Source organism: Anomaloglossus baeobatrachus, chromosome 5 (genome assembly GCF_048569485.1).
Source record: "Anomaloglossus baeobatrachus isolate aAnoBae1 chromosome 5, aAnoBae1.hap1, whole genome shotgun sequence".
In the NCBI taxonomy this organism is placed as follows: Eukaryota; Metazoa; Chordata; class Amphibia; order Anura; family Aromobatidae; genus Anomaloglossus; species Anomaloglossus baeobatrachus.
In genome coordinates this window covers 417,619,998-417,647,106 of record NC_134357.1, presented here as the reverse complement: position 1 = coordinate 417,647,106, position 27,109 = coordinate 417,619,998, and the positions used below count along the sequence as shown (strand labels likewise).

At 45.1% G+C, this 27,109-nt stretch overlaps 1 protein-coding gene across 2 annotated transcripts in view; it reads right to left on the bottom strand.

Annotated features, from left to right (window-relative positions):
- Positions 1-27,109, bottom strand: part of MARCHF10 (membrane associated ring-CH-type finger 10) — a 106,046-nt gene that overhangs the window by 24,097 nt on the left and 54,840 nt on the right. For both annotated transcript variants that reach the window (XM_075350284.1, XM_075350285.1), the window contains exons 4-6: positions 9,156-9,315; positions 3,823-3,972; positions 876-1,875 (exon numbers count right to left, since the gene is read on the bottom strand). In XM_075350284.1, the coding sequence (XP_075206399.1) occupies positions 876-1,875; positions 3,823-3,972; positions 9,156-9,315 (1,310 nt within the window). The remainder of the gene's footprint in view (positions 1-875; positions 1,876-3,822; positions 3,973-9,155; positions 9,316-27,109) is intronic.

Below are 27,109 nucleotides of genomic sequence, written 5' to 3'. Positions count from 1 at the left end.
TCATGCACTCGGGATGCTGCCCCCACCATAGACAGAATAGGAGCTGCATCCTGAATGCACAAATAATTGACATGCTGCTTTTATGAACGCATAGATTTGGGTGAAAAGTTTAGCACCAAAATCGCTGTGTTCATAAAAGCAACGTGCCCACGTCTAATGCACAATCTACATAGATTGTGCCGGGGATGCAGGCCGCATGCATTTACGCTGCAGTGCAATACGCAGTGTAAATGCATGCTATTATGAAGCATGCGCATGAGCCCTTAACCCTAGAACGTATACCTGGGGCCTCGCAGGCCTGCTAGGTCACTTGTTTTCTATGGTAGATTTCTATGGTTGCGCGTTCTAGGGTTAAAGTGCTTCCAGAGCAGAGAAGAAATAAAGCCTCTACCAGACACCTCTTTTGGTGGCTTATCTCCTGGGATAACTAAAGGTTTAGGCAATGAATTTCTAGAAGCCCAATCCTACTCTTTACCTACATCACTTGTCGGTTGAGTTAGTTGGCCAAACTCAAAGAAATGTATAGGTTTGGCCAACTTTAATATAATGTCTATGGGTTCTTAAAGGGATTCCTGATAAGAGGTGAGCAGTTATGATGACATTACGAACCCACACGCCTGCCAAGAAATAGCAAGTATCATGCTACTGTCCTGTACATTAGAATACAACATGTATATGATACCTGCCGATTGTGCATACATATTTTACCAGGTGTATGGGGTCATAATGTCATCTCACTCCTTTACATCCATTGAAGATGGAGATGTATACTTTGCACTTGCCTCTGGCAACTGAGCTGACTTTTGCCCTCTGAGAGCCCTTGATTTGTACCAATCAGTAATAGAGTATGTTTTTGGCCATTTTAGCTTACTCACCTTTCTTGTAGCTTCTTTAGCTTCTTAGGGTCGGTTTTTGGCTTTTCAACTTCTTTATTCTGTGATGTGGGTACTATATTTTCCAGACTTCTTCTAGATGCTCTCTGCATTGAGAGGGTGTGAAATACGAGATCCAAGTTCTCACGTAAAAGTGTAATATTTGGAGCTGTGGATGAAATGCTGAGTCTCAGAGGGGCTGGAATGTTGGGGACAGCAGAATGTCCGATGCTAAGTCTATCCATCTCTCTTCCATCATGATCTGTTAATGTTGTTTGTGAAAGTGCATGGTTTTCACGGTTTTGTACATTAGTATTTGAATTAATCTCATATATCTCAGGAGGTAATGTTATAGATGTATTGATCCTTGGAACCTGTACTGTACCACTCAGATTTCGAGGAGAGCTTGGTGATTGGTCTGCAACTTCTGTCCCTGTTGAGGGACTGATTTCTTGCACTCTCCTTGATGTTTGCAATGGTTCTAGATTTGATTGTCCAGAAGAAGAATTATTTCTCGTGGTAATGTCCAAACCATGTATCGTAGAATGATAAATCTCTGTATATGGCTCTTCGGCTTCAATGTAAGCACTTGTATATTCATTATTATCACTGTCGATGTTGTCCTCTTCTGGGGAGTCCATGCAGGCAGAGTCTCCTGTGAGGAGTTCAGCTAGTGAAGTACTAGACGGTTGGGCTTTTATAGGTACTATGATATCAGAAACACAGGACAAGTCGTCTTCCTCAACAGCATCACCGTCTTCATTTATGTCTCTTCGTGGTTGCTCAGTAAATACATCGTCAGGTTCCTGTAAATGTGACCAGCTAGAGCTTGATGATTTTCTAGTGGTCTGAGTTTCTAAGGTTGATGTAGATGAATTTAATAGTGTAGGAAGAGCTGGATCCTGGTGACCCATGTCATATCTAGGGACTATTTCTTGCTCTATGCATGATTTTTGTGTTGCATTTGTGAACTTCTCATTATTTGTTTCTTTCTGATGTTTATCTAAAAATAAATGATACTGTGAATCATTGACCCAGACAGGACAAAATATATTATTGCATTAGCTTGAGTGATGGCCCCTTTGCCTGAAGACACACAGCAAAGAGGCTGTCAGTCAAGTAGGAGGAGGTGGGGAAAAGAGCTGGCATGACAGAGGCTACAGATCTACGAGGGGCGATCCAAAAGTAATGATAATCGGTTATTTCTATTGCACACAGAAATTAAAATAAAATGTTTTCTTCTCTCTTAGGTACCCACTAGTCCAGGGAAAAAAAAATCACTTAAATAGGCCACAATTCCCAGGAGCTACATTCATTTGAATATGAACTGCCGAGGAGTGAACATCAAAATGGAAAAAAACGAGCTCAGAGCTGTCATCAAATACCTCTGCTTGAAAAAAATGACTACCAAAGACATACACAGTGACTTGGTGGAAACATTGGGGGACTCTTCTCCTCCATATTCCACAGTTGCACGCTGGGCCAAAGAATTTAAGGTGGGAAGAACATCGACGGAAGATGAACATCGTGAAGGACGCCCATCCACGTCCCTCAATGAAGAAAACGTGAAAAAAGTTGAAGACGTTGTATTGGCAGATCGAAGAGTGACTATCAGGCATGTAGCTGAGGTCACAGGGATCTCATATGGCAGTATTCAAAGAATCCTTGCAAAAGAATTGCATATGAGAAAGGTCTCCGCGTGTTGGGTGCCAAATGTTAACCGACGAGCAAAAGAAGAAACAAGTTGACATTTCAATAGCAAATCTCGAAAAGTTCCAAGCAGACAAGGAGAATTTTTTGTCACGTTTTTTGACCATGGACGAGACCTGGATCCACCACTTTGATCCCGAAACTAAACAACAATCGATGACATGGAAACGAGCCGACGAACCGACGCCGAAGAAATTCAAAGTGTCAAGCTCAGCAGGGAAGGTTATGGGGTCCGTTTTTTGGGACGCTGAAGGAATTATTAATGGTGGACTATTTGGAGAAGGGAGCCACTATTACGGGCTCCTACTTCGCAGAACAAATAAGAAGATTGCGGGAGGCTATCAAGGAGAAAAGGCGCAGCAAACTGCGGGCTGGAGTGCTGTTTCACCAAGGTAACGCGCTCACAAAGCTGCAGTTGCTATGGCAACCATTCAAGAAGCGGGCTTTGAACTGGTGGAACACCCCCCCCCCCCCTATTCACCAGACCAGTGACTTCTTTCTCTTTCCTCGCCTCAAGGAACACCTCTGGGGCAAGAAATTTGACGACAATAGCGATGTGATAACCGCTGTTGGGCATTTTTTTTGAGGGTCAAGATCAAGAATTTTTTTTGAAGGGAATTGTAAGTTTAGAAAAGAGATGGACTAAATGTATAGACTTGTTAGGAGACTATGTAGAAAAATAAATTTTGTTTTTTAATGTATTCATTGTGTTTATTATTGATTATCATTACTTTTGGATCGCCCATCATACTATAGTCCTTCAGGACCTTCAGTCTTGTTTGTTTTTTTAAGTCAGACTGGCCATAGTCCTTCAGGACCTTCAGCCTTATTTGTTTATTTGGTCAGACTGGTCATAGTCCGTCAGCACCTTCAGCCTTATTTGGTCAGACTGGCCATGTAAAGGTATTGCTGAACTTGTCTTTAAAAGAGCTATTGTAATTGTTTGGGATGGGGTGATGGTGAAATAATCCTGCTGACAGATTCCCTTTAGTAGAAAATAGCAGATGGAATTAGACTGGGGAAAGTGACTGCTAATGAAGATTATGTTGAAATAATCTTCTCAGTATGCTTTATGTCCTTTTAGTTTATGGTTCTGATTTATCATGTGCGTCTTCCACAATAGAGTAAGATGCGACAAATTCTGTTGCCATTTGACAGTGAAGGAAGGACATATAAAAGATATGAAAGTGAATATAATTTTTGGTGCTAGATTAGATATATTATCTGTTAAGACTCTTACCTGGTCTCTTTGGCTCTTTAGCTTTTGACTGCAATTTAAGTGCACTTTTACTCCTCGTGGTGTCTCCAGCAGCACATGTAATTCTGGGCTTGGCAGAAAGCGGTTGGACATGTAATCTTTTTTTTTCCACTGTGATTCGGGGTTGTGACACTAGCAATTTAAAAATTGTACAAAAACTTCAAATGATAACAATGTTAATATGTCACTATATTGAGAGATCCCTGGGGCAATCACATTGCACCTGCAGCAAATTAGAAACAGTAATACATGTTCTTTCACTTTAACACTAGCATGTCACTTGCCAGAGGCTAACTTAACACATAAAATTCATTTTAATGACCATTTATCACCATGGAATCCTAAATTTATATGATATGCCTCACTTACTGTCAGTGCTTGACCTTGTTAACATGCTGGCACTTTGTAGAAGTCCTCCAAAATTGCATCTTGCAGTCATGCAATTAGTGTTGGCTGCTTTTTTTTTTTTTTTCAATGTTCAAATTTCCTATTGTGGCATTTGAGTTTAATAGAGGAAATTCTCAATTTTTGCTGACCATAATTTATTAGTGAAAACCGGGGCTCTTGCTTTGGAGGACAGACTTGTTTATACAGTGTGTCCACCCATATCCTGTCCACCACCATTAACTTGAGAACGGCGGCAGCTATAGGCATAGAAGGGGTGTCTAGGTATAGTAAAGTAGCCATGCACTACGCAATGAAACCACCTATTGCGCCACCTGGTGGAAAACAACGGAGTTAGCATTTTTATCTTGAAAACGGAACGAGATAGAGAAAAAAAGTGAATTAAAAAATGGTAGGGCATCATCAATTCAATACAAATCAACACCTTGCATACAGAAATGCTATGATATGAAACCCATGACCCCCCCAAAACATTGAATGCTGGTCACGCATATGGTGCTCATTTAACTTTGATGCTCAAAGTGGCCACCATCAGCTGCAATGCACATCTGGACTCTGGACAGCATACTGTATCTTGCTGTATGTTGTGCAATATGGTAGGTGACACGTTTGCACAAGCATCTGTGATATGTCATTGTAGGTCCTGCAATATTGGTGGAAGGGTCGCATACACCTGCTGTTTGATGTGACCTCACAGAAAGAAGTCCAATGGGTTCAGGTCAGGTGAGCGTGGAGACCACTCCACACAGCCACCATACCCAATGACTTGTAGTAAGGTCTCCATGAGGTATCGCTTCATGTCTGCAGCCTTGTGAGTTTTACACATTCTAATCATAGCATTTCTGTATGCAAGGTGTTGATTCGTATTGAATTGATGATGCCCTACAACTTTGTAATTCACTTTTTTTCTCTATCTCGTTCCGTTTTCGAGATAAAAATGCTAACTCTGTTGTTTTCCACCAGGTGGCGCAATAGGTGGTATGGCTACTTTACTATACCTAGACACCACTTTTGTGCCTATAGCTGCCACCGTTCTCAAGTTAATGGCGCTGGACAGGATAAGGGTGGACACACTGTATATTTCGTAGGCCCTTGAGTTGGAGGACCCAGCTTGTTTGTATATTACATGGCTAGCCATTTTCTTCATCTTTATTTCCCATGTGTTGATGCATAGAGCTCTTAGGGCGGCTTTGCACATTGCGACATCGCAAGCCGATGCTGCGATGTCGCACGCGATAGCCCCCGCCCCCGTCGCAGGTACGATATCGTGTGATAGCTGGCGTAGCGAAAATTATTGCTATGCCAGCTTCACACGCACTCACCTGCCCTGCGACAGTCGCTCTGGCCGGCGTCCCGCCTCCTTCCTAAGGGGGGCGGGTCGTGCGGCGTCATAGCAACGTCACACGGCAGGCGGCCAATAGCGGCGGAGGGGCGGAGATGAGCAGGATGTAAACATCCTGCCCACCTCCTTCCTTCCGCATATCCTACGGAAGCCGCGGTGACGCCGGTAGGAGATGTTCCTCGCTCCTGCGGCTTCACACACAGCGATCTGTGCTGCCGCAGGAGCGAGGAACAACATCGGACCGTCGCGTCAGCGTAATTATGGATTATGCCGACGCTGCACCGATGATACGATTACGACGATTTTGCGCTCGTTAATCGTATCATCTAGGCTTTACACACTACGATGTCGCATGCGATGCCGGATGTGCGTCACTTTCAATTTGACCCCACCGACATCGCACCTGCGATGTCGTAGTGTGCAAAGCCCGCCTTAGGCCAGGTTTGCACCAGCCAACCCATGGCATTAAACATCACCAATTGGCAATATGTTTGTTTGGCGATTATTTAATAGTCTATTTAGACAGGCAGTCAGCCCTCTAGATGGTCACTAAGTGACCTACAATAAAATGTCCTCTCTGCCTAGATAGCTATTGTGCTCGGCAGCACATGTCCTGCTTATATAGGACACTGTGTTAACAAGAATAATTACTTTTTTACGTTAGTTTCAAAAAGTTTTTTCACCCAACAAACAAGCCTTTTTCTGGTTCCTTACTGCATGATGATTGAGAAATGGGGTCTAAGGGAAAAACTTTTATCCTTGTGTAGACTGACAAACCAATCTGGCTGTCAGTGAGGAAGTCTTATAGCTGCAATGCTGTTCTGAGAAATATTCAGATTGTCTCTTCAGGGAGAAAGGAGATGAACTCTAATGCCACCTATTAGAAGTAGCAATCCTAAAAGTCAAACGTGACCCTTTAACGAGCCTTTACATATGATTTAGGATTTATGCCAGAACAGAACCTCAATTTGCAGACATGGTGTTTCGGGGTGTATGAGAAGTAGTAGTGTCTAAGGGAAAAAATAATTGAGAAATGAGCATTCCTAACGTTTTCTCCCAATACCTGTGGATTGTAAATCCACTTTTATGTAGACCTATGTTTATCTTTGATTGCAGACTACCAACAAACTCAAGTGTAGTCTGTCCCCGTACTTATCCTTCATTTGTTCCCTACTTCTTAGGTCCCTTTCACACTGCATTTTGCCTTACAGTTAGTGGTCCCGTTGGGGCATCAGCCCGAACCGCCCCTTCCTCACCCTGCAAAACGTGTTTCGGACGCATGCGCCGACAGGGTCATTGACTGTAGTGGAGCAGACTACGTTAGCATGTGCTCTGTTTTGTACCATTTTCGTGCATATACGTTTTCTGCAGATGGACACCCGAACATAGTCGACTACGTTCGGGTGTCCGTCTGCAGAAAACGTATATGCACAAAAATGGTGCAAAACAGCACACGCTAACGTAGTCTGCTCAATTACAGTCAATGGCCCTGTTGGCGCATGTGTCCGAAACACGTTTTGCGGGGTGGGGGAGGGGCAGTTTGGACGGATGCCCTGACGAGACCACTAAACGTAAGGCAAAACGCAGTGTGAAAGTAGCATTATTAATCTACCAAATGTACAGTAGTTTAGCAACCAGACAACAGACGTAATGGGGTAACACATGAGGATTATGCAACCCAGGAACCAATTAGTGAATTTTAATCCCCTAAACATCACGTCACATGTATTATTACAGCATTAGGGGACTTGTGATAAATGGAGTTATGAGTTATAGAGATCAAAGCTGGGGGCACTAGATAACAGCCTGCACCCATTGCTGTGAGCAAGTAATTGAGGCAGGTTATCTGATAAGAGCAGACATGGAGTCTGGATATAGAGTAAGGGTACCGTCACACTTTAGCGATGCAGCAGCGATCCCACCAGTGATCTGACCTGGTCAGGATCGCTGCTGTATCGCTACATGGTCGCTTGTGAGCTGTCAATCAGGCAGATCTCACCAGCGACCAGTGACCAGCCCCCAGCCAGCAGCGATGTGGAAGCGATGCTGCGCTTGCAGGGAGCCGGCGTCTGGAAGCTGCGGACACTGGTAACCACGGCAAACATTTACCTTGGTTACCAGCGCACACCGCTTAGCGCTGGCTCCCTGCACTCCTAGCCAGAGTACACATCAGGTTAATTACCCGATGTGTACTCCGGCTACATGTGCAGGGAGCAGGGAGCCGGCACTGGCAGCGTGAGAGCGGCGGACGCTAGTAACTAAGGTAAATATCGGGTAACCAAAGAAAGGGCTTCCTTGGTTACCCGATATTTACCTTGGTTACAGCTTACCGCAGGCTGCTAGACGCCGGCTCCCTGCTCCCTGCACATTCAGATCTTTGCTCTCTCGCTGTCACACACAGCGATTTGTGCTTCACAGCGGGAGAGAAAAGACCAAAAAATGAACCAGCACTGTGTGTAACGAGCAGCGATCTCACAGCAGGGGCCAGAACGCTGCTCAGTGTCACACACAGCGAGATCGGTAATGTGGTCACTGGTGCGTCACAAAAACCGTGACTCAGCAGCGATCTCAATAGCGATCTCGCTATGTGTGAAGCACCCCTAATTATCATGTAGCTGACAGTTGTTGGAATGGTAAACTTTGGCGGTGTACATCTGAATTACCAAAGAGGTGCTAATCAATGCAAGATAGCAATAATTACCCCTAAGGAAGTATGACTTCATATCAGAGATCTTATATAGCAATGGAAGTACAATATTTTCCACGCCATATCTATAAAATCTGAGTGACTTCAGCTGCTTGAGAAGTGAAGGGTCTGGTAGACCCCTTTATAGCATCTCATCTACCGAAAATCATTGTCAGGAGAAGCATTATGTACTACAGATCTGTCCATATTTCCCGGCATCTTCACTGCCAGAAGCTCTCATGGATCCAATTCATGAGAGGTGTCGGTATTTTATCCCTTGCATTTTATACTTTTTGCTTTGTATGTATGTATTCTTATTATTTCATTTTTTGTAACCTGTTTAATCATTGTACTCTTTTTGTATATTACATTTAAAATTTAATACATTTGTTCCTTGCTGCTCTAAACGTATCCACCAACCCTGACGAGGCTGAGTATAGCTTGGTTGTGTCACCCTGTGTATGCCAGAGTTCTAGAAGTGTACTGTTCCTATCAGGTGTTCAGAAAAGCTGGGTAGCATGTGTGCTCGTGTATGACCCAGTGCAGGCATTTCGCTGGCCTAATAAAACTGCAAGTAATGGCAGCGAAAAGTGTGGTGTGGATGTGTGAACTGGCGGTGGGGTGCTCTCATTGATGTCAGCCTACTATGATAGGTGAGTGGACGAGTGAGTGTGGGAAGCAAAATCCCTCTTTATAGTTGCATCTGAGGCATGTGAGTTGCGAGTACGTGACGAATTGTTGGCAGTAGTAGGTCTGTTCCTAACAAAGCTATCGTGAATTTTTTTTTCTTTTTTTACATGCAAAAACAATTGGAAGGTAATATAAACTTAAAATACTCCCTTCTGACTTCTGGATTTTTCACTAATCTACACAGCAATATACCTGTGATCAGTTTGTGTGTTTGATGAGCCACACTATGGTTGTATGCAGTCTTCTTACTTAACATGTCTTTGTCCTTTTTAATCGCAGGTAGCATGGAGATGGTCCTTTTATATCGCTGTTCTCTGTTATGTCTCTCCTCAGGTCCTGACATTGCTGGGTTCTTTTCAGAAGGACAAAAAAATTATGAATTTTAGGTAAGTAATTTCTTGAAAATCAATGGGAACCTGTCACCAGATTTGGTGACTAAAAGCTGCAGCCACCACCAGTGAGCTCTTATATACAGCATTCCAGAATGTGGTATATAAGAGCCCAGGCTGCTCTGTATAACATAAAAACACGTCCGGACCAATGGATGTTGCTGCCCTCCAGTCCGGCTCCTCCTCTCTCCGGTCTGGCTCCTCCTCTCTCTGGCCCAGCACCTCCTCTCTGGCTGCAATCTCCGTCCTCCTTCTAAGTAGTCAAGTGTGGATGACGTGTCCTGCGTCATCCACACAGGCCGGCATTGCGGTCTAGCGCAGGCACACTTTGATCTGTTCTGCTGAGGGCATATCAAAGTACTGTAATGCGCAGGCACGAGGAAAGGTCAAAGAATGCCTACGCATGTGCACTACAATATTTGGCCCTGAGCAGGGCAGATCAAAGTGTGCCTGTGCAGGACCTCAATGCCGGATAGTGTGCCTGACATAGGACACCTCACACACACAGACTTGAGAAGAAGGAGAACAGCGACTGCCGCAGAGACTAGGCGTCGGACCGGAGAGAGGAGGCGCCAGACTCGAGAGCAGCGACACCGATCGGACCGGACCGCCCCTTAGGTGAGTATTATAAAAGTGTTTTTACATTCTACACAGTGGCCTGGGCTCTTATATACAGCATTCTAAAATGCTGTACAGTATATAAAAGCTCAGTGGTGGTGGCCACAGCTTATGGTCACCAAATCTGGTGACAACTTCCCTTTAATAGAGTATTCCTATCTTCAAGATCCTATCCCATTATGTAGTAGGTGTAATAATAATATTAGTAATTACCTCCAATAAGAAATGTAGTATAGTTCTTCTGATTATTTCACTTATCTCATGTGCAGGGCATTACAGTGTAGCTTAGATAACCATGGATACCTAAGCTGCAATGCCCTGCACATGAGGTAAGAGACAGTGAATCAGGAGAACTATACTACATTTCTAATTGGAGGTATATGCTAATATTATTATTAATACACCTACCAGATGATAGGGCTGAGTTTCCTAGTGTTTACGAAGCAAGAAAATACGGTACTGAAAATGCAGTAAAAAATTAAAGAAAAACTGAAAGTCCTCCATTTTATCATTCCCAGTCATTAATTAAAGCTGAACTGTCACCAGAATATGTTTCTCTGATAGCTGCAATGAAAGAATATAGGGGACTCTCCAAGCACCATAATCATCCATCACTTAGTAAGTGGGGCACTGGGCTCATGAATATAGCGGACTAGTAACCAAACAGCACAATATTTTTGCGCCATTAAGTATAATTGCCCGGCACATATGTAAGAATAATACGCAGCCTTAAAATAGGATTTAAATAGAATTGTGACTAAAGTTCAAGTTACTACCGAATACTGGCTAAAAACACTCCAGATCAAATTTTGGCAGGCATGCTGTTCAGCAGCAGTTCATGTGTAAGAGCAATAATGGCCAATAATTATTGTAAAAACCATTGAAATCCGCGGTTTCGGTCAACCTTTGTCTCCCATTTGTTGCCAGCCTGATTGTAGATAGGCAATCTGTTGCGATGTATCAGAAAATATCCTATTGATTCCTTAATAATGGGTAATCTGGTAAAATGGCTTTTCATCGCGTGTGCGACAGGTTTCTTTTAAAATCACAACATCTATTTTAGTCTAGTGTATTTCTTATCACAAATAATTTGCTCCAAATGTGTTACATTCACAGATTTACTTTATTTTCTTAACTTTACAAGTCTATTATAAGCCTTGCATTCTGCTAAGCCATTACTACAAATTTTAAAGGAGCAATTATTAAGTACAAAGATGTGAAGCATGTTAAAAGAAATACACCGAGGCTGTTCAAACCCGCGTCAGAGGCTCCGCTCCATGCAGAGCTATTCTTCCTGCCAAAATGATGGAAATTTCAAAAAAACTCAGTGAACCCCATTATCAGTAAAAATGGATCGGTTGGGTTCCAATGGGCACCAGTGCTATTCACTGGACGATGGATCCGTGATAGCACTGTGACTTCAATTATAAGCTAAACGCAAAAGCATTCAACTTGTCAGAGCTTAGTTGCATGGAGCCACCATTTTTTGTCATGTCGGATTTATGCCAGGTTCTCACACAGGTCAATTCTGCGTTTTAACTGCGGCATTTATTTTCTATAGGTGTCAGCGCCAAAAATATACAATAGTAATCTTCTCATTGATGCGTTTTGTGTGTGTGTGTGTGTGTGTGTGGGGGGGGGGGGGGGGGGGGGGTTGTGCAGATTTTTCAATGCTCTTTATTGGTTAGAAATGCTGTGATTCAACACTTAACACTAGAAGTCCCAGAGACGGGTCATTTAACATTTCTACCTTTGGAACCCAGAGACGGGTCGAAGGACCTGAAGGATTTTAGCTAACATCCTACAATCACCGTCTTTTGCTCTGTAATTAAGGCCATTACTGTCGCTCCACAGGAGGTTGTTTTCCATTGAGTTTAGCCACTTAGTTTCTAGTTAATTCTATTCAGTTTATTGTATGTCATTTGATCCTCTTTCGGGACTTCAGGGGGGAGCTCGAAATTTCTGGGACTTCTAGTGATAAAACCACAATTGTGTTTTTTTCTTACATGCTTTTTGTCAGGCTTCACATAGTTCAATGACATAAGGATAGGGACATTACTGCAGGATGAGGACAAGGATGGGGACATTACTAGAGAATGAGGACAAGGATGGGGACATTACTACAGGATAGGGACAAGGATGGGCAAATTACAAAAGGATGGGGACAAGGATGGGCACATTACTACAAGAAGAGGAGAAGGATGGGCATATTACTGCAGGATGAGGACAGGACAAGGATGGGGACATTACTACAGGATGAGAACAAGGATGGGGACATTACTATAGAAGGGGGCAAGGATTGGGACATTACTACAAGAAAGGGAACGGGATGGGCATATTACTACAGGATGGGAACAAGGATGGACACATTACTGCAGGATGGGGACATTGCTCCAGGATGGGCACATTACTAAAGGATGAGGATAAGGATGGGCACATCACTACAGGAAGAGGAGAAAGATGGGCACATTGCTACAAAATGGGGACAAGCATGGGCACATTCCTACAGGATGAGGACAAGGATGGGCACATTACTACAGGATGGGGAGAAGGATGGGCACATTACTACAAGAAGAGGACCAGGATGGGACATTACTTTAAGAAGGGGACAAGGATGGGCCAAAATTACTATACAGTACTAATTGTAAAAGGATTAGAGTTGAGCGCGGTTCGCGGTTCGAGGTTCTCCAGTTCTAGGCTCGAGTGATTTTGGGGGCTGTTCTAGATCGAACTAGAACTCGAGCTTTTTGCAAAAGCTCGATAGTTCTATATACGTTCGAGAACGGTTCTAGCAGCAAAAAAACCAGCTAATTCCTAGCTGGCTTTCCGCTGTAATAGTGTAAGTTACTCTGTGACTCACACTATTATGACACTTCAGTGTATAGTGTGCGGGAACAGCGCATTCAGATCACTGCTGTTTGGATAATGGCGATCGCCATTTTTTTTTTTTTTTCCTTGTCTTCCTTCCCTAAGCGCGCGCGTGTAGTGGGGAGGGCCAGCATGTCAGCCAATCCCAGACACACACACAGCTAAGTGGACTTTTAGCCAGAGAAGCAACGGCATGTGTGATAGGATGTCCATGTCACATGTCCCTGCATTATAAAAACGAGTATCTGCCCATCCGAACGCCATTATCTCTTCTGCGTCCTTGGTGTCAGACATCACTGGCGCAGCTCCTATCGCCGATACTGCTGTATACGCTTCATACACAGCGCTGTACAGCATAGGGATAGCACTTTCTATCAGTCCTTTTAAGGGCTCATACCGGCAGGGTCAGAGCCATAGGTGACAGGTCCTGAAAACAGAGTTTAACAGCTACACAAGATGACAGCGTCTGTGTAGATAAGGTCAGGGATTTCCTCGCTGCATTTCCCCATTAGGAGGGATAGAAAGGCAGGCTTCCTTTCCTCTACCCAGAGACCCACAACCCTGGCACTGTACCCGTCTGCCTGCATTGCACACTAAAACTCATTGTTACTAAGCCATTATACTAGCAAACACTGAGTGAACTTAGTGGCATCCTAAACGTGGTTGTTGGACTGCTGTATTGCCCCAGTAGTGAAAAGATATTTGCAGCACCTCTGCCTGCATTGCACACTCAAACTCATTGTAGCTAAGCCATTATACTAGCAAACACTGAGTGAACCTAGTGGCATCCTAAACGTGGCTATTGGACATTTGTCTAGTTCCACTAGTGCAAAGACATTTGCAGCACCTCTGCCTGCATTGCACACTCAAACTCATTGTTACTAAGCCATTATACTAGCAAACACTGATTGAACCTAGTGGCATCCTAAACGTGGCTATTGGACTTCTGTATAGTCCCACTAGTGCAAAGATATTTGCAGCACCTCTGCCTGCATTGCACACTCCAACTCATTGTTACTAAGCCATTATACTAGCAAACACTGATTGAACCTAGTGGCATCCTAAACGTGGCTATTGGACTTCTGTATAGTCCCACTAGTGCAAAGATATTTGCAGCACCTCTGCCTGCATTGCACACTCAAACTCATTGTTACTAAGCCATTATACTAGCAAACACTGAGTGAACCTAGTGGCATCCTAAACGTGACCATTGGACTTCTGTATAGTCCCACTAGTGCAAAGATATTTGCAGCACCTCTGCCTGCTTTGCACACTCAAACTCATTGTTACTAAGCCATTATACTAGCAAACACTGAGTGAACCTAGTGGCATCCTAAACGTGGCTATAGGACTTCTGTATAGTCCCAGTAGTGCAAAGATATTTGCAGCACCTCTGCCTGCATTGCACACTCCAACTCATTATAACTAAGCCATTATACTAGCAAACACTGAGTGAACTTAGTGTCATCCTAAACGTGGCTATTGGACTTCTGTATAGTCCCACTAGTGCAAAGATATTTGCAGCACCTCTGCCTGCATTGCACACTCAAACTCATTGTTACTAAGCCATTATACTAGCAAACACTGATTGAACCTAGTGGCATCCTAAACGTGGCTATTGGACTTCTGTATAGTCCCACTAGTGCAAAGATATTTGCAGCACCTCTGCCTGCATTGCACACTCAAACTCATTGTTACTAAGCCATTATACTAGCAAACACTGAGTGAACCTAGTGGCATCCTAAACGTGGCTATTGGACTTCTGTATAGTCCCACTAGTGCAAAGATATTTGCAGCACGTCTGCCTGCATTGCACACTCAAACTCATTGTTACTAAGCCATTATACTAGCAAACACTGAGTGAACCTAGTGGCATCCTAAACGTGGCTATTGGACTTCTGTATAGTCCCACTAGTGCAAAGATATTTGCAGCACCTCTGCCTGCATTGCACACTCAAACTCATTGTTACTAAGCCATTATACTAGCAAACACTGAGTGAACTTAGTGGCATCCTTAACGTGGCTGTTGGACTGCTGTATTGCCCCAGTACTGCAAAGATATTTGCAGCACGTCTGCCTGCATTGCACACTCCAACTCATTATAACTAAGCCATTATACTAGCAAACACTGAGTGAACTTAGTGGCATCCTAAACGTGGCTATTGGACATTTGTCTAGTCCCACTAGTGCAAAGACATTTGCAGCACCTCTGCCTGCATTTCACACTCAAACTCATTGTAGCTAAGCCATTATACTAGCAAACACTGAGTGAACCTAGTGGCATCCTAAACGTGGCTATTGGACTTCTGTATAGTCCCACTAGTGCAAAGATATTTGCAGCACCTCTGCCTGCATTGCACACTCAAACTCATTGTTACTAAGCCATTATACTAGCAAACACTGAGTGAACCTAGTGGCATCCTAAACGTGACCATTGGACTTCTGTATAGTCCCACTAGTGCAAAGATATTTGCAGCACCTCTGCCTGCATTGCACACTCAAACTCATTGTTACTAAGCCATTATACTAGCAAACACTGAGTGAACCTAGTGGCATCCTAAACGTGGCTATTGGACTTCTGTATAGTCCCACTAGTGCAAAGCTATTTGCAGCACCTCTGCCTGCATTGCACACTCAAACTCATTGTTACTAAGCCATTATACTAGCAAACACTGAGTGAACCTAGTGGCATCCTAAATGTGGCTATTGGACTTCTGTATAGTCCCAGTAGTGCAAAGATATTTGCAGCACCTCTGCCTGCATTGCACATTCCAACTCATTGTTACTAAGCCATTATACTAGCAAACACTGAGTGAACCTAGTGGCATCCTAAACGTAGCTATTGGACTTCTGTATAGTCCCACTAGTGCAAAGATATTTGCAGCACCTCTGCCTGCATTGCACACTCAAACTCATTGTTACTTACTAAGACGTTATAATACCAAAAATTGAGTAAACTTAGTGGCATACAAGAAGTGGCTGTTGTACTCCATTAGTGCCCCACTGGTGCCAAGCTATTTCTAGCACCTGTGCAGGACACCCTCCTGCTCTGTTTTTAATAAGCTATAATGATAGCAAAAAATACTGCCATTTAGTGGCATCATAGAACTGGCTGTTGTATTCCATTAGTGCCCCACTGGTGCCAAGCTATTTCTAGCACCTGTGCAGGACACCCTCCTGCTCTGTTTTTAATAAGCTATAATGATAGCAAAAAATACTGCCATTTAGTGGCATACAAAAAGTGGCTGTTGGACTCCTTTATTGTGCCACTTGTGCCAAGCAATCTCAAGCACCTCTGCATTCTACCCTCATGCACATTTAGCTATGCTAATTTTATAGCAAACTCAGGGAATTCCTTGCTGCATTTGATCATTAGGAGGGATAGAAAGTGAGGCTTCTTTTACTGTCCTGGTACCCACAGAACACGGCCATTGTACCCATCTGTCCACTTTTGCCACGCTATTTAATTTGCCCAAAGAGCTGACTCTTTTTCTGCCATCCTAAAATTGTCTGGAATACTAAGTTAGTGTTCCTTTGCTGCCAAGCAAGGTACAACACATGTGCATTCTACACTCCTTTCCATTTCTGGAATGCAATTATTAACTGCAGGTAGTCCAGCCAATCTGTGATGAAGGTGCAGGCATGGATATAATGTAGCCTGCATCCAATGATGGTTCTCTCGATGTCTGACAGCTCAACAATACCTTCTGTTTCCACTTCCAAAACAAGTGATGACCTGCCAATCACACTCCCTGTTGCGGGTAAAGGAGTGGAAGTTCAGTGTGAAAAACCATGTGTGACTGCTGTCCCGACAGTCACAGAGGATGAAGAGCACGCAGATGCACTTCATGGGGCAGGCGGTGTTTGCACAGGCACGCTAGGCCGCATTGTAGCACAGTGAAATTCACATTGCGACTTATGCTTCATTTTAAGTTGTGTACAGGTTGGGCTCCCCAGTATGCAGCAAAACCAGGCAACATGAAAAGGACTCTAGGCAGTTGGGTTGATAAATGATTGTTTAACTTTACGAAAAAACAAACAATAAGAACCATGCATACAATTTAAATAATTGAACAATCTATTCTGTTGCCTACTACCTGCTAATCCCTCTGTGTAGCAGTAATTGTGTGTTTGTGCGTGTGTGTGTGTGTGTGTGTGTGTGTGTGTGTGTTTGAACACGACTTACCAGTGGCGCATCACAAGAGCTTCCAAGTTATCTACCTAAACATAGTCAAAACACATTACCCCCCCTGAATACCCTTGTTAGCTGAAGCCTCGCAGATAATGCAGATGATAACAGTGTGAATGCAAACCACACAGCTCTGCAACACAGTCATGGAAATCTTGAAAAGCAACAGTCAATGCAAACATGTGTTGCTGTCCCTCTATGATTTAAACTGTACGTGACAATTTGACAGTGCAGAGGCAGCAAGTCTTATTGTCTATATAGTCGGCCTACCCAGAACAGATATGTGTTTTGCTAATAAAACAAAGTGTTGCGTGCCCGCATTATTGTCTGGGCACAGCCTACCGTACCCGGGTACTCTGATGTCCAGTTTCCAGAAATACAGACTTTACGCTCCTCTCACGGTAAACAGTATAGACAGCACTGTAAGAATGTTGGTCTGTGGCACAGGATGCTGCTCACTGGCATTACGGGGCTCATCATCAAAGTACAACATGACTCCCCTCACAATTGAACGAAGTGTTTCCGCGGTGGCTCCTTGCTGTAACACACACTTTTAGCTTTTCCTTCTGTTCATAGACAGCATCTCCAAGTCCACATCCGAAGAGCAATTTGATATTGCTATAGTGACCAAACAAAGGCAGATCCAAAAAAACAGCAGCCCCTTGTGTGTAGTCTGCAACAATGCATGCAATGGCAAATAAGCATGTTGCATTGACAGTGGCTAAAGCTGAGCAATACACCTTCACGCTATCAATTCATATCCATGTGACACTTCATGGAGGAACTACTCAAAGGTGTGAGTTTTTGCCTTCTACTTACAGATTGTTGACAAATCTTACAGATTCCATGACTTGGGTGATCCTTTGCGATGTCCAAAAATTCACAGGCTAGGCAAGGCTTACAGCCCATGCGACCTGCATAGCCAACACGACTTCTGCTCAGAGTCATAGTTGTGGTCCAGGATTCAGTTGTTGACGTGCTTCCAGTACTTTGTCTCTGGCCAGGAAGACGCAACGTAACCTCGTCGTCATTAGCATCCTCCTCCACCTCCTCTGCTGACCTCATCGACTGGCTGACTTTGGTTTCACAGTAAGTGTGGTCTCCAACCTTATCAATAACCCTGTGTGTTTTAATTCCCCTCGTCCTGAGTCCTCCGAGACAACCTCTTCCTGCCCTGACCGAATAGTAAAGTTGTCATTCCAATCAGGTATCTGTGCTCCTCATCATGTTCCCCATTGTCTCCACCAGGAGGATTTACTTTTTGGAAATGAGGGTGTAGATTAGGCTCAGCACCTTCTTCATCGGGGCCTGGATCCCACTCACAAAGCTTCTGGCCATCTGCGCAGATCATTTCCCCTGTCTCATGGAACTCGCTACCTCAACACGTCAGATTATCTGCTACACCCGCAAGCTTCAAACTGAATCTGAAAACTCATCTGTTCAGAAATGACTATAACCTTCAATGACACCACCACCATACGTACTTGACGCTCAACCTACACCACTCCTACTGTCTCCTCCCAAAAATAATTTAGAATGTAATCCCGCAAGGGCAGGGCCCTCTTCCCTCTGTACCAGTCTGTCTATAGTTACTTGTATATGTATTCTGTATGTAACCCCCTTCTCATGTACAGCACCATGGAATCAATGGTGCTCTATAAATCAATAATAATAAAAATAATAACTTCCTTGTCTGTACTCATTGCAGCTTTGGAGCAGACCTCTGATTCCCAGGCTATAGTGCGACTGAACAGCTATGCAAACTCAACCATCTCTGTTACCCCATACTCAGCAGGGCTGGTGGAAACTTGAGAGCTGTTAGGAAGCAAGTGCGATTGGATTGACACCACAGAGGAATGGAGTATTTGGGATCTTGAAATTGGGGTGGAGGAGAGGCCACTTTATGGAGCACTTCAGATCCATTGAAGCAGCTGCTGTTTTGGCCTCATCTACATTTGTTAGCGATGGTTGTGTCCGTGAAAAAAAGGATCATATCAGATTATCCATGGGAAGAAGTACACCTTTTCTTTTGGATGGTATTTGTTGTTACAAAACCTGTAACCTGAAGCCTGCTGCGGTTTCATTTGCGCCCAGGCGTCAGCTGCCATTTAGGGCTGTGCCTTGGGTTGTCCAGCTGGCTGCTTTCTCCTGCACGTCTAAGTGTGGAGAGGCAGCTAGTGCGCATGCGTGTGCCGATTTAACCCAGCCGCAGCCTAACTACAGTGTTTCGCCTAGTGAGTATGCTCAGCCTGACTGTGCCATTGCTGAGGCTAAGTCTTCATTTCGGGATACAGCGCATGCTCCCACACTTAGTGCGAAAAGCCTCTTTGCACAGGTACTTGCACTCAGTGCCGGGTCTAGGTCCTGTGTTGTGCCTAGACACCATAAAGCTGATAGTCTTTTTTCAGACACTGTATTTCATGCTACTGAGCATGCTCAGGCACTTACTGCATCAGAGACTATGTCCGGTAATGAACTCTTTGGCCCTGCCCCTGATGTGGGGGTCCCATATAGACCACAGGGCATCAGGTGTCCTGACGATGTGGCCAGGCCACTCACAAATGGCTTGCAGAGGCCCGCCCCTATGACTTGTCACCGCATTATTGATGGTCAGACGATGACTGGTGAGGTGTTTGGGTTATGGCAGCCATGAGGTCATCATTGAAGTTGCGGTTCCAAATAGGACGCTAGTTATGCCCCTCATGATGTGTCACTCTGCTTTTGTCTCCAGGAGGTGCATTGTGGTTCACCCTGGTTTGGGGCGGACCCAGGTTATAAAAGGGGCTGGAGCCAACAAGGAGGTGCGCAGTCTTCTATTATGCTCCGAAAGAGCACACCTCCATGTGTTGAACCCATTGCGGCTTTAGGCCAGAGGTAGGCAGGGATAGGGTGTTGATGCAGGCCACCACCACAGTTGGTAACGCAGAACGGTTAAGACCAGCTCCTGTCCTACCAGTCCTGCTTGTGCAGCCCAGTGGCATTAACAGGCCTGCTGCTGCTGATGCACCTGCTGTCCACAGTTGTGGCCCCTATGCACACGGTCAGCGTACTCAATGGCCCCTGTGTTGTTAACAGGGAGTTCCTGGGCTGGGTGGGCATGTGGACCCTGTGACGCTAACAGGACTCCCAGTGTCCAGATCCGAATGGCGTCTAACTCGGTTCAGGCTACTATTAGTTTCATAGCCACACAGCTCTGTATCCTCCACCAAACCTTCCAGTTGCCAACCTCTCCTTTTCCATCTGGGAGCACGGTGGACACTGACTGCTGATGGGGATATATACCTTTCTCTTTCTTTTCTTAATAATTTTCGGTATATAGCGGTAACATACTATATACCACCTTATCCAAATCTGCCAGTCCCACTGTAACAGATGGTGTTTCTTCAGCAAATGTTACTGTTGCTTAACCACCAAATCCACGGACAAAAACTTTTTTCCCCTTTCCAACACACCTGTTCCCCTTTCCACCAGCATCTGTCCTTTTTCAACTCATTTTGGTATATGACCAAAAGTGCAACTCTGCAGGGACACCGTACTCAACGCCATCTCAGCACAGCAGCCAGCCCTCGGTCCCTCAGATGTGGACAAGTAAAAGACCATTTCCTCTTATCCATGACAAAGCGTTGAGATTCACTCTGTGCAGCACTGGTGTTTAGTGGAAAAGCAGATCTAAGATTGCGTACCACCTTCTGCAGATACTCCTGTATACGTGCGTCCATTTCTATGGCAGGAATTATTTTGCCAAATTTTGTCTTGTACCGGGGATCTAACAGTGTGGCAACCCAGTAGTCAGAATTACTTTGAATTCGTACAATCCAAGGGTCATGTTGTAGGTAGTGCAGCAAGAAGGCGCTCATGTGTCTTGTGCATCCAGGAGGACCAAGTCCTTGGTGTGTTGGTGGCAGAGAGGTGAGAATCGTGCCTCCTTCCTCTGCCCTCTCCCCACAACCTCGCACAACCGAAATGTGAGCAAGCTCTCACTCATCTGCTGAGTCTTCCATGCCCATCGCCAGTTCGTCCTCCATTTCTTCATGGGCTCCTCCACCTTCCTCAACACTTTTTGCTGATACTATGCGCCCTTGTTAATCCCTCTCCCTCACCATGACTGCCACCTAGGTGCCGCTGACCATCTGGACCTCGTAGATCTTGTTATCCCTTCCGCATATGACTCCTCCTGTACTTCCTCCCCTTCCTCTTGTCCCAACACCTGACTCCGAATAATAATTACAGTGTGCTCCATCATGTAGATGACCAGAATTGTCACGCTGAGAATGGCATCGCCAGTGCTAAACATCTTCGTCGACATTTGTAAACTGTGTAGCAGGGTGCATAGGTCCTTGATCTGACACCACTCCAGCAGCGTGATCTGCACCACCTCTGGATCAAGTTATCCCAGGCTATATGTCATAACGTATTGCAGCAGGGTTCGGCAGTGCTGCCACAAACGCTGCAACATGTGCAGATTCAAATTCCTGCGTGTCGGCACATCGCATTTCAGGTGTTTAACCACCAGACCTAAAGACTTCTGTAGCGACGAAAGTTGTTGAGCTGCTGTGTGCGCACGATGGAAGTGAGCACATAGCGAGCGTGCCCGCTGCACAAGGCCATGTAGGCCGGGATGATGTTTTAAAAATTGCTGGAGAATTAGGTTCAACACGTGAGCCATACAAGGCACGTGTGTCACATTGCCCTGACGATGGCCCGCAGCCAGGTTTGCATCATTGCCGCACACGGCTGTTAAGTCACCAACGGAGTCCGCTCCGTCAATTTGTACTCCGGTCACCAGGTGACAACGTGTTCCTTTCATGCATAGTGCTGATGATGGGAGAGGAGTCGATCCACAACTTCTCAGCGGTGTGACTCACATTTCCCATACATTTCAAAGTAAACCTTTGACTGCCTGATGGCATTGAGCTCTGCTACCAGCATAGTAAGGAGGTGTGTGGTATTCCTTGTGCGCAGTTACAAGGAAGGGTGGCCTGACCACACAGGGTTTGGGCCGAGGTGGAGGTCCCACACGAGGTTGAGGAGGCAGAAGCAGTGTATTAACTTCTACATACAGAAGAAGGATTGACACAACTCGTGGGGACGGCAAGACTTGTACAGCAGACCCTTCTCCATCTCTCCCCACAATAACCCATTGCCCAGTCAGCGACATGTAACGCCCCTGTCCATGCTTACTGGGCCAATTATCTGTGGTGAAATGCACCCTATCACACAGAGTTTCTCAAGGAATCAGTGATGTTTAGTGCGACATGCTGGTGTAGCGCATCGGCTCTTGGGGCACTGCGATGGGCATAAGGTCTCGAAAATCCTCGGTTAAAAAGGTTGGAAAGGCAGCATTTTGGTAGCCAACAGTTTCCAGATGCTGAAAGTCAACCTCTAAGCCATGTCATGCCCTTCTAAAAGCATGTAAAACACAGCGAGGGGACTCCAACCACAGTCTCCCTCGTTTCCACTAACTGGGCCACACACACCCCACTTGACTGGCATCAGTTGACCCCCATTTTCAAGCTTACAAAGAAGCTTTGCATGAAGCACTCTCAAAAATACGCGTGCCTTTTGCCTCCCCTGGATGACCCAGGGGAAGAAAAGTCCTCTGAGAGCCATGACTTGTTCATCTTGGTTCTTTTTTCAAAAGCGAGGGGACTCCAACCACAGTCTCCCTCGTTTCCACTAACTGGGCCCCACACACCCCACTTGACTGGCATCAGTTGACCCCCATTTTCAAGCTTACAAAGATGCTTTGCATGATGCACTCCCAAAAATACTCGTGCCTTTCGCCTCCCCTGGATGACCCAGGGGAAGAAAAGTCCTCTGAGAGCCATGACTTGTTCATCTTGGTTCTTTTTTCAAAAGCGAGGGAACTCCAACCACAGTCTCCCTCGTTTCCACTAACTGGGCCACACACACCCCACTTGACTGGCATCAGTTGACCCCCATTTTCAAGCTTACAAAGATGCTTTGCATGAAGCACTCTCAAAAATACGTGTGCCTTTCGCCTCCCCTGGATGACCCAGGGGAAGAAAAGTCCTCTGAGAGCCATGACTTGTTCATCTTGGTTCTTTTTTCAAAAGCGAGAGGACTCCAACACAGTCTCCCTCGTTTCCACTAACTGGGCCACACACACCCCACTTGACTGGCATCAGTTGACCCCCATTTTCAAGCTTACAAAGATACTTTGCATGAAGCACTCTCAAAAATACGCGTGCCTTTCGCCTCCCCTGGATGACCCAGGGGAAGAAAAGTCCTCTGAGAGCCATGACTTGTTCATCTTGGTTCTTTTTTCAAAAGCGAGGGGACTCCAACCACAGTCTCCCTCGTTTCCACTAACTGGGCCACACACACCCCACTTGACTGGCATCAGTTGACCCCCATTTTCAAGCTTACAAAGATGCTTTGCATGAAGCACTCTCAAAAATACGCGTGCCTTTCGCCTCCCCTGGATGACCCAGGGGAAGAAAAGTCCTCTGAGAGCCATGACTTGTTCATCTTGGTTCTTTTTTCAAAAGCGAGGGGACTCCAACCACAGTCTCCCTCGTTTCCACTAACTGGGCCACACACACCCCACTTGACTGGCATCAGTTGACCCCCATTTTCAAGCTTACAAAGATGCTTTGCATGAAGCACTCTCAAAAATAAGCGTGCCTTTCGCCTCCCCTGGATGACCCAGGGGAAGAAAAGTCCTCTGAGAGCCATGTCCACATTGTCAGTGGACAGACACGTGTGCTTATCTGCCAGCAGACCCCCAGCAGCACTGAAGACAGGTTCCGAGAGAACGCTGGCTGCAGGACACGACAAGATCCCCAAGGCGTACGTGGCAAGCTCAGGCAATTTATCCAGATTGGAAGCCTAAAATGAGCAGGGCTCAAGTTGCACAGTAATGGCATCGACGTTTCCTTGCATATACTCATATATCTGTGTGTCCTCCTCTTTTTCCTTGTCCTGCTCTTTTGTTTTCGCATGAGTATATGTCCTTGTCACTTTCCCATGTGTTTGTGTTGTGAGTTGTTTGTCACCTTTTGGACACCTTTGAGGGTGTTTTCTAGGTGTTTTTATGTGTTTGTGATTACCTGCCATTGTTTCCTATGCGGTTTGAGTTCGGTTCGTCGAACGTTCGACGAACCGAACTCGAACGGGACCTCCGTTCGACGAACCGACCTCGAGCCGAACCGGGACCGGTTCGCTCATCTCTAAAAAGGATATTAATTACAAGAAGGGGATAAAATGTAAAAAAATGTAAACAAAATGTAAAAAATATATTTAAACTAACATAAACAAAAAAAGGTACATGTTTGTTTTCTCCACATACATAATGACCCATGTTATAAAATGGTACCATAACCCATGAATGCCATTTAAAAAACTAAAATAAAAAAAGAGCAAAACATTTTCGAAAAAAGTGGTCCAAAAGGTGTATAGAAAAAAAAATGGCATCACTAAAAATGTCACTTTGTCCTGCAGAGAATGCGGCCCTCCAAATTCAATTTTTTTCTATGTGCAGCCCATATACCCAGCCAAGTTTTAGACCCCTGATTTATGCTGTGCAAGAATATAGTGTAATCCAACAGAAGAAAAACCCTGTACATTTTCCCTATACAATGTCACAATAGGACCTTATACATTTCTGTGTGCATAGTATTACATGTAAGCACAAAATGAAGGTTATACAGTTAGTTATTTTCATGTGTAATTTTTGTAGTGTGCCTTTTGAGATTAGACAGAGTTTTTTTGTTTTTTAATCCCATAAAATTCAAGCCATCAGGTTAAGAGATGAATACTTTATATTACAATATTGCTAATGCACACTACAACCAGAAATAAATCGCCTTTACAATAATGAAGAACAGCTCAATAAATTGCTTCTATTCTCTCAAAAGCAATTAATTTTTCACTGCTGGCAATCACAAGTGAGATTGCAATCATTAGCCATTAATTTAGCAAATCTTGTGGCTAGAAATAGCCTGAAAAACTGGTGAATGGTCATTTTAAACTTCAGCAGAAAGAATAAATGGATTTTTTTATTAAAGGGAATCTGTCAGCAGATTTTTGCTATATAATCTGAGAGCAGCATGATGTAGGGGCAGAGACCCTGATTCCAGGGATGTCACTTATTAGGCTGTATGCTGCAATTTCAAAACAATCGTTTTTTTATCAGCAGGTGATTATCAGTAGAGACCAGTCAGGCGAATCTGTGTAACTTCTCCCACACCACTGATTGGCAGCTTGCTGACAATGCACAATTTGCACATGAAGTTGCCTATTAGGCTTGGGCGTAAGGTCATAAAGGGCACTGCTACTTCTACAGCACAGTAAATAGGTATTCTATCAGCACTGCGCCAAGCAGTTAAGTGACATATCGCCTGAATCTGCCCCTAACTCATGCTGCTCTCGGTTTACATTGTAAAATCCTAATGGCTGATTCCCTTTAACCCCTTCACGATCTATGATGTATCCATCAGGTGGCCTTGCAGTCTGTGTCCTGCGGCTGCTCACACTGCAAAGTGTCAACATCTGCCCGCACTGCAGTGCGATGCATCTGACGACACTGCAGTGTGTCAGCATCTGCCCGCACTGCAGTGTGTCAGCATCTGCCCGCACTGCAGTGTGTCAGCAGCTGCCCGCACTGCAGTGTGTCAGCAGCTGCCCGCACTGCAGTGTGTCAGCAGCTGCCCGCACTGCAGTGTCAGCAGCTGCCCACACTGCAGTGTCAGCAGCTGCCCACCCAGCAGTGTCAGCAGCTGCCCGCATAGTAGTGTGCAAGCAGCTGCAAGGATGATGAGCATTGCCGTCAGGAGGTTAGTAAAGTTCATTACCTGCGGTGATGAATTCCTGCACTCCTGACATCAGCGCTTGTCACTGAATTCTATGCCCGTCGCGTTCTCAGTTCACCTCTCGCGGGCGGCCCGACTGTGACTAGCGGTGACGTCAGGGGCTGCACGCGATACTTCCCTTGTGAACGTGGCCGTCATTGAACTCAGTGATGAGCGCTGATGTCAAAAGTGCAGCAGTCTTTATCACCGCAGGTAAAGTACCTAGCTAACCTCCTGAAATCAGCGCTGGTCATGCCCTGCAGTGAGCTGGGCTGACCTCATGATGTTAGCACAGGTCACTGCACTGCTGTCCCAGCCAATGGGGAATGTTCTGTTCTTCATTGACTGGGACAGTGAGTATGGATCATCGTGGGACCCCCTTACTGGATTACGCCGTACCCGGATTTGTTTTTTCTTTCCAATAAATTGGCGAAAGAGGGAATGTGTTGTGGAGTGTTTTTTCAAATAAGTTTGTTTGTCGTCTATTTTTTTTTATTACTGACTGGGTTTGTGATGTCGGGTATCTGATAGATGCCATGACATTACTAACCTCTAGGCTTGATGCCAGGTGACATTACACATCTGGTATCAACCCCATATATTACCCTGTTTGTCACAGCACCAGGGCAACGGGATGAACCGGGAAAAGTCTCGGGACTGTCGCATCTAATGGATGTGGCAATTCCGGCCGGCTGCTGGCTGATATTTTTAGGCTGGGGGGGCTCCCAATGACGTGGCTCTCCCCAGCCTGAGAATACCAGCCAGCAGCTGTGAGGCTTTATCTTGGCTGTTATCAAAATTGGAGGTGACCGCATGCTATTTTTTAAAATTATTTATTTATTGTACTGTACGATATAGACCCGCCCACCGTCGGCTGTGATTGGTTGCAGTCTGACAGCTGTCACTCAGCGTGAGGGCGCGTCTGCCTGTAACCAATCACAGATGGAGGGAGGAGTGAATATGTATGAGCCTAATGAGCGGCCGGCTCGGGAAAATTAAAGAACTGCCGCTGGAGCAGTGTGACAGCCGTGCCAGTGATTGGTGAGTATGTAGCGCTTGCTCCTACCCCTTTGCGCCAGATTCTGTTCCCCATAGACCTTATATGAGGATACCATCAACTACATGTAACTCTCCTTCCGTTTTTTTGCGGTCCGCAAAAAAAACGGAAGTCCCACGGATGACACACGGACTGTATATGGAACGGAACGGGACGGATGCGGTTGCAACACGGATGCCACACGGATGCATTCGTGAAAAAACAGGACCGTT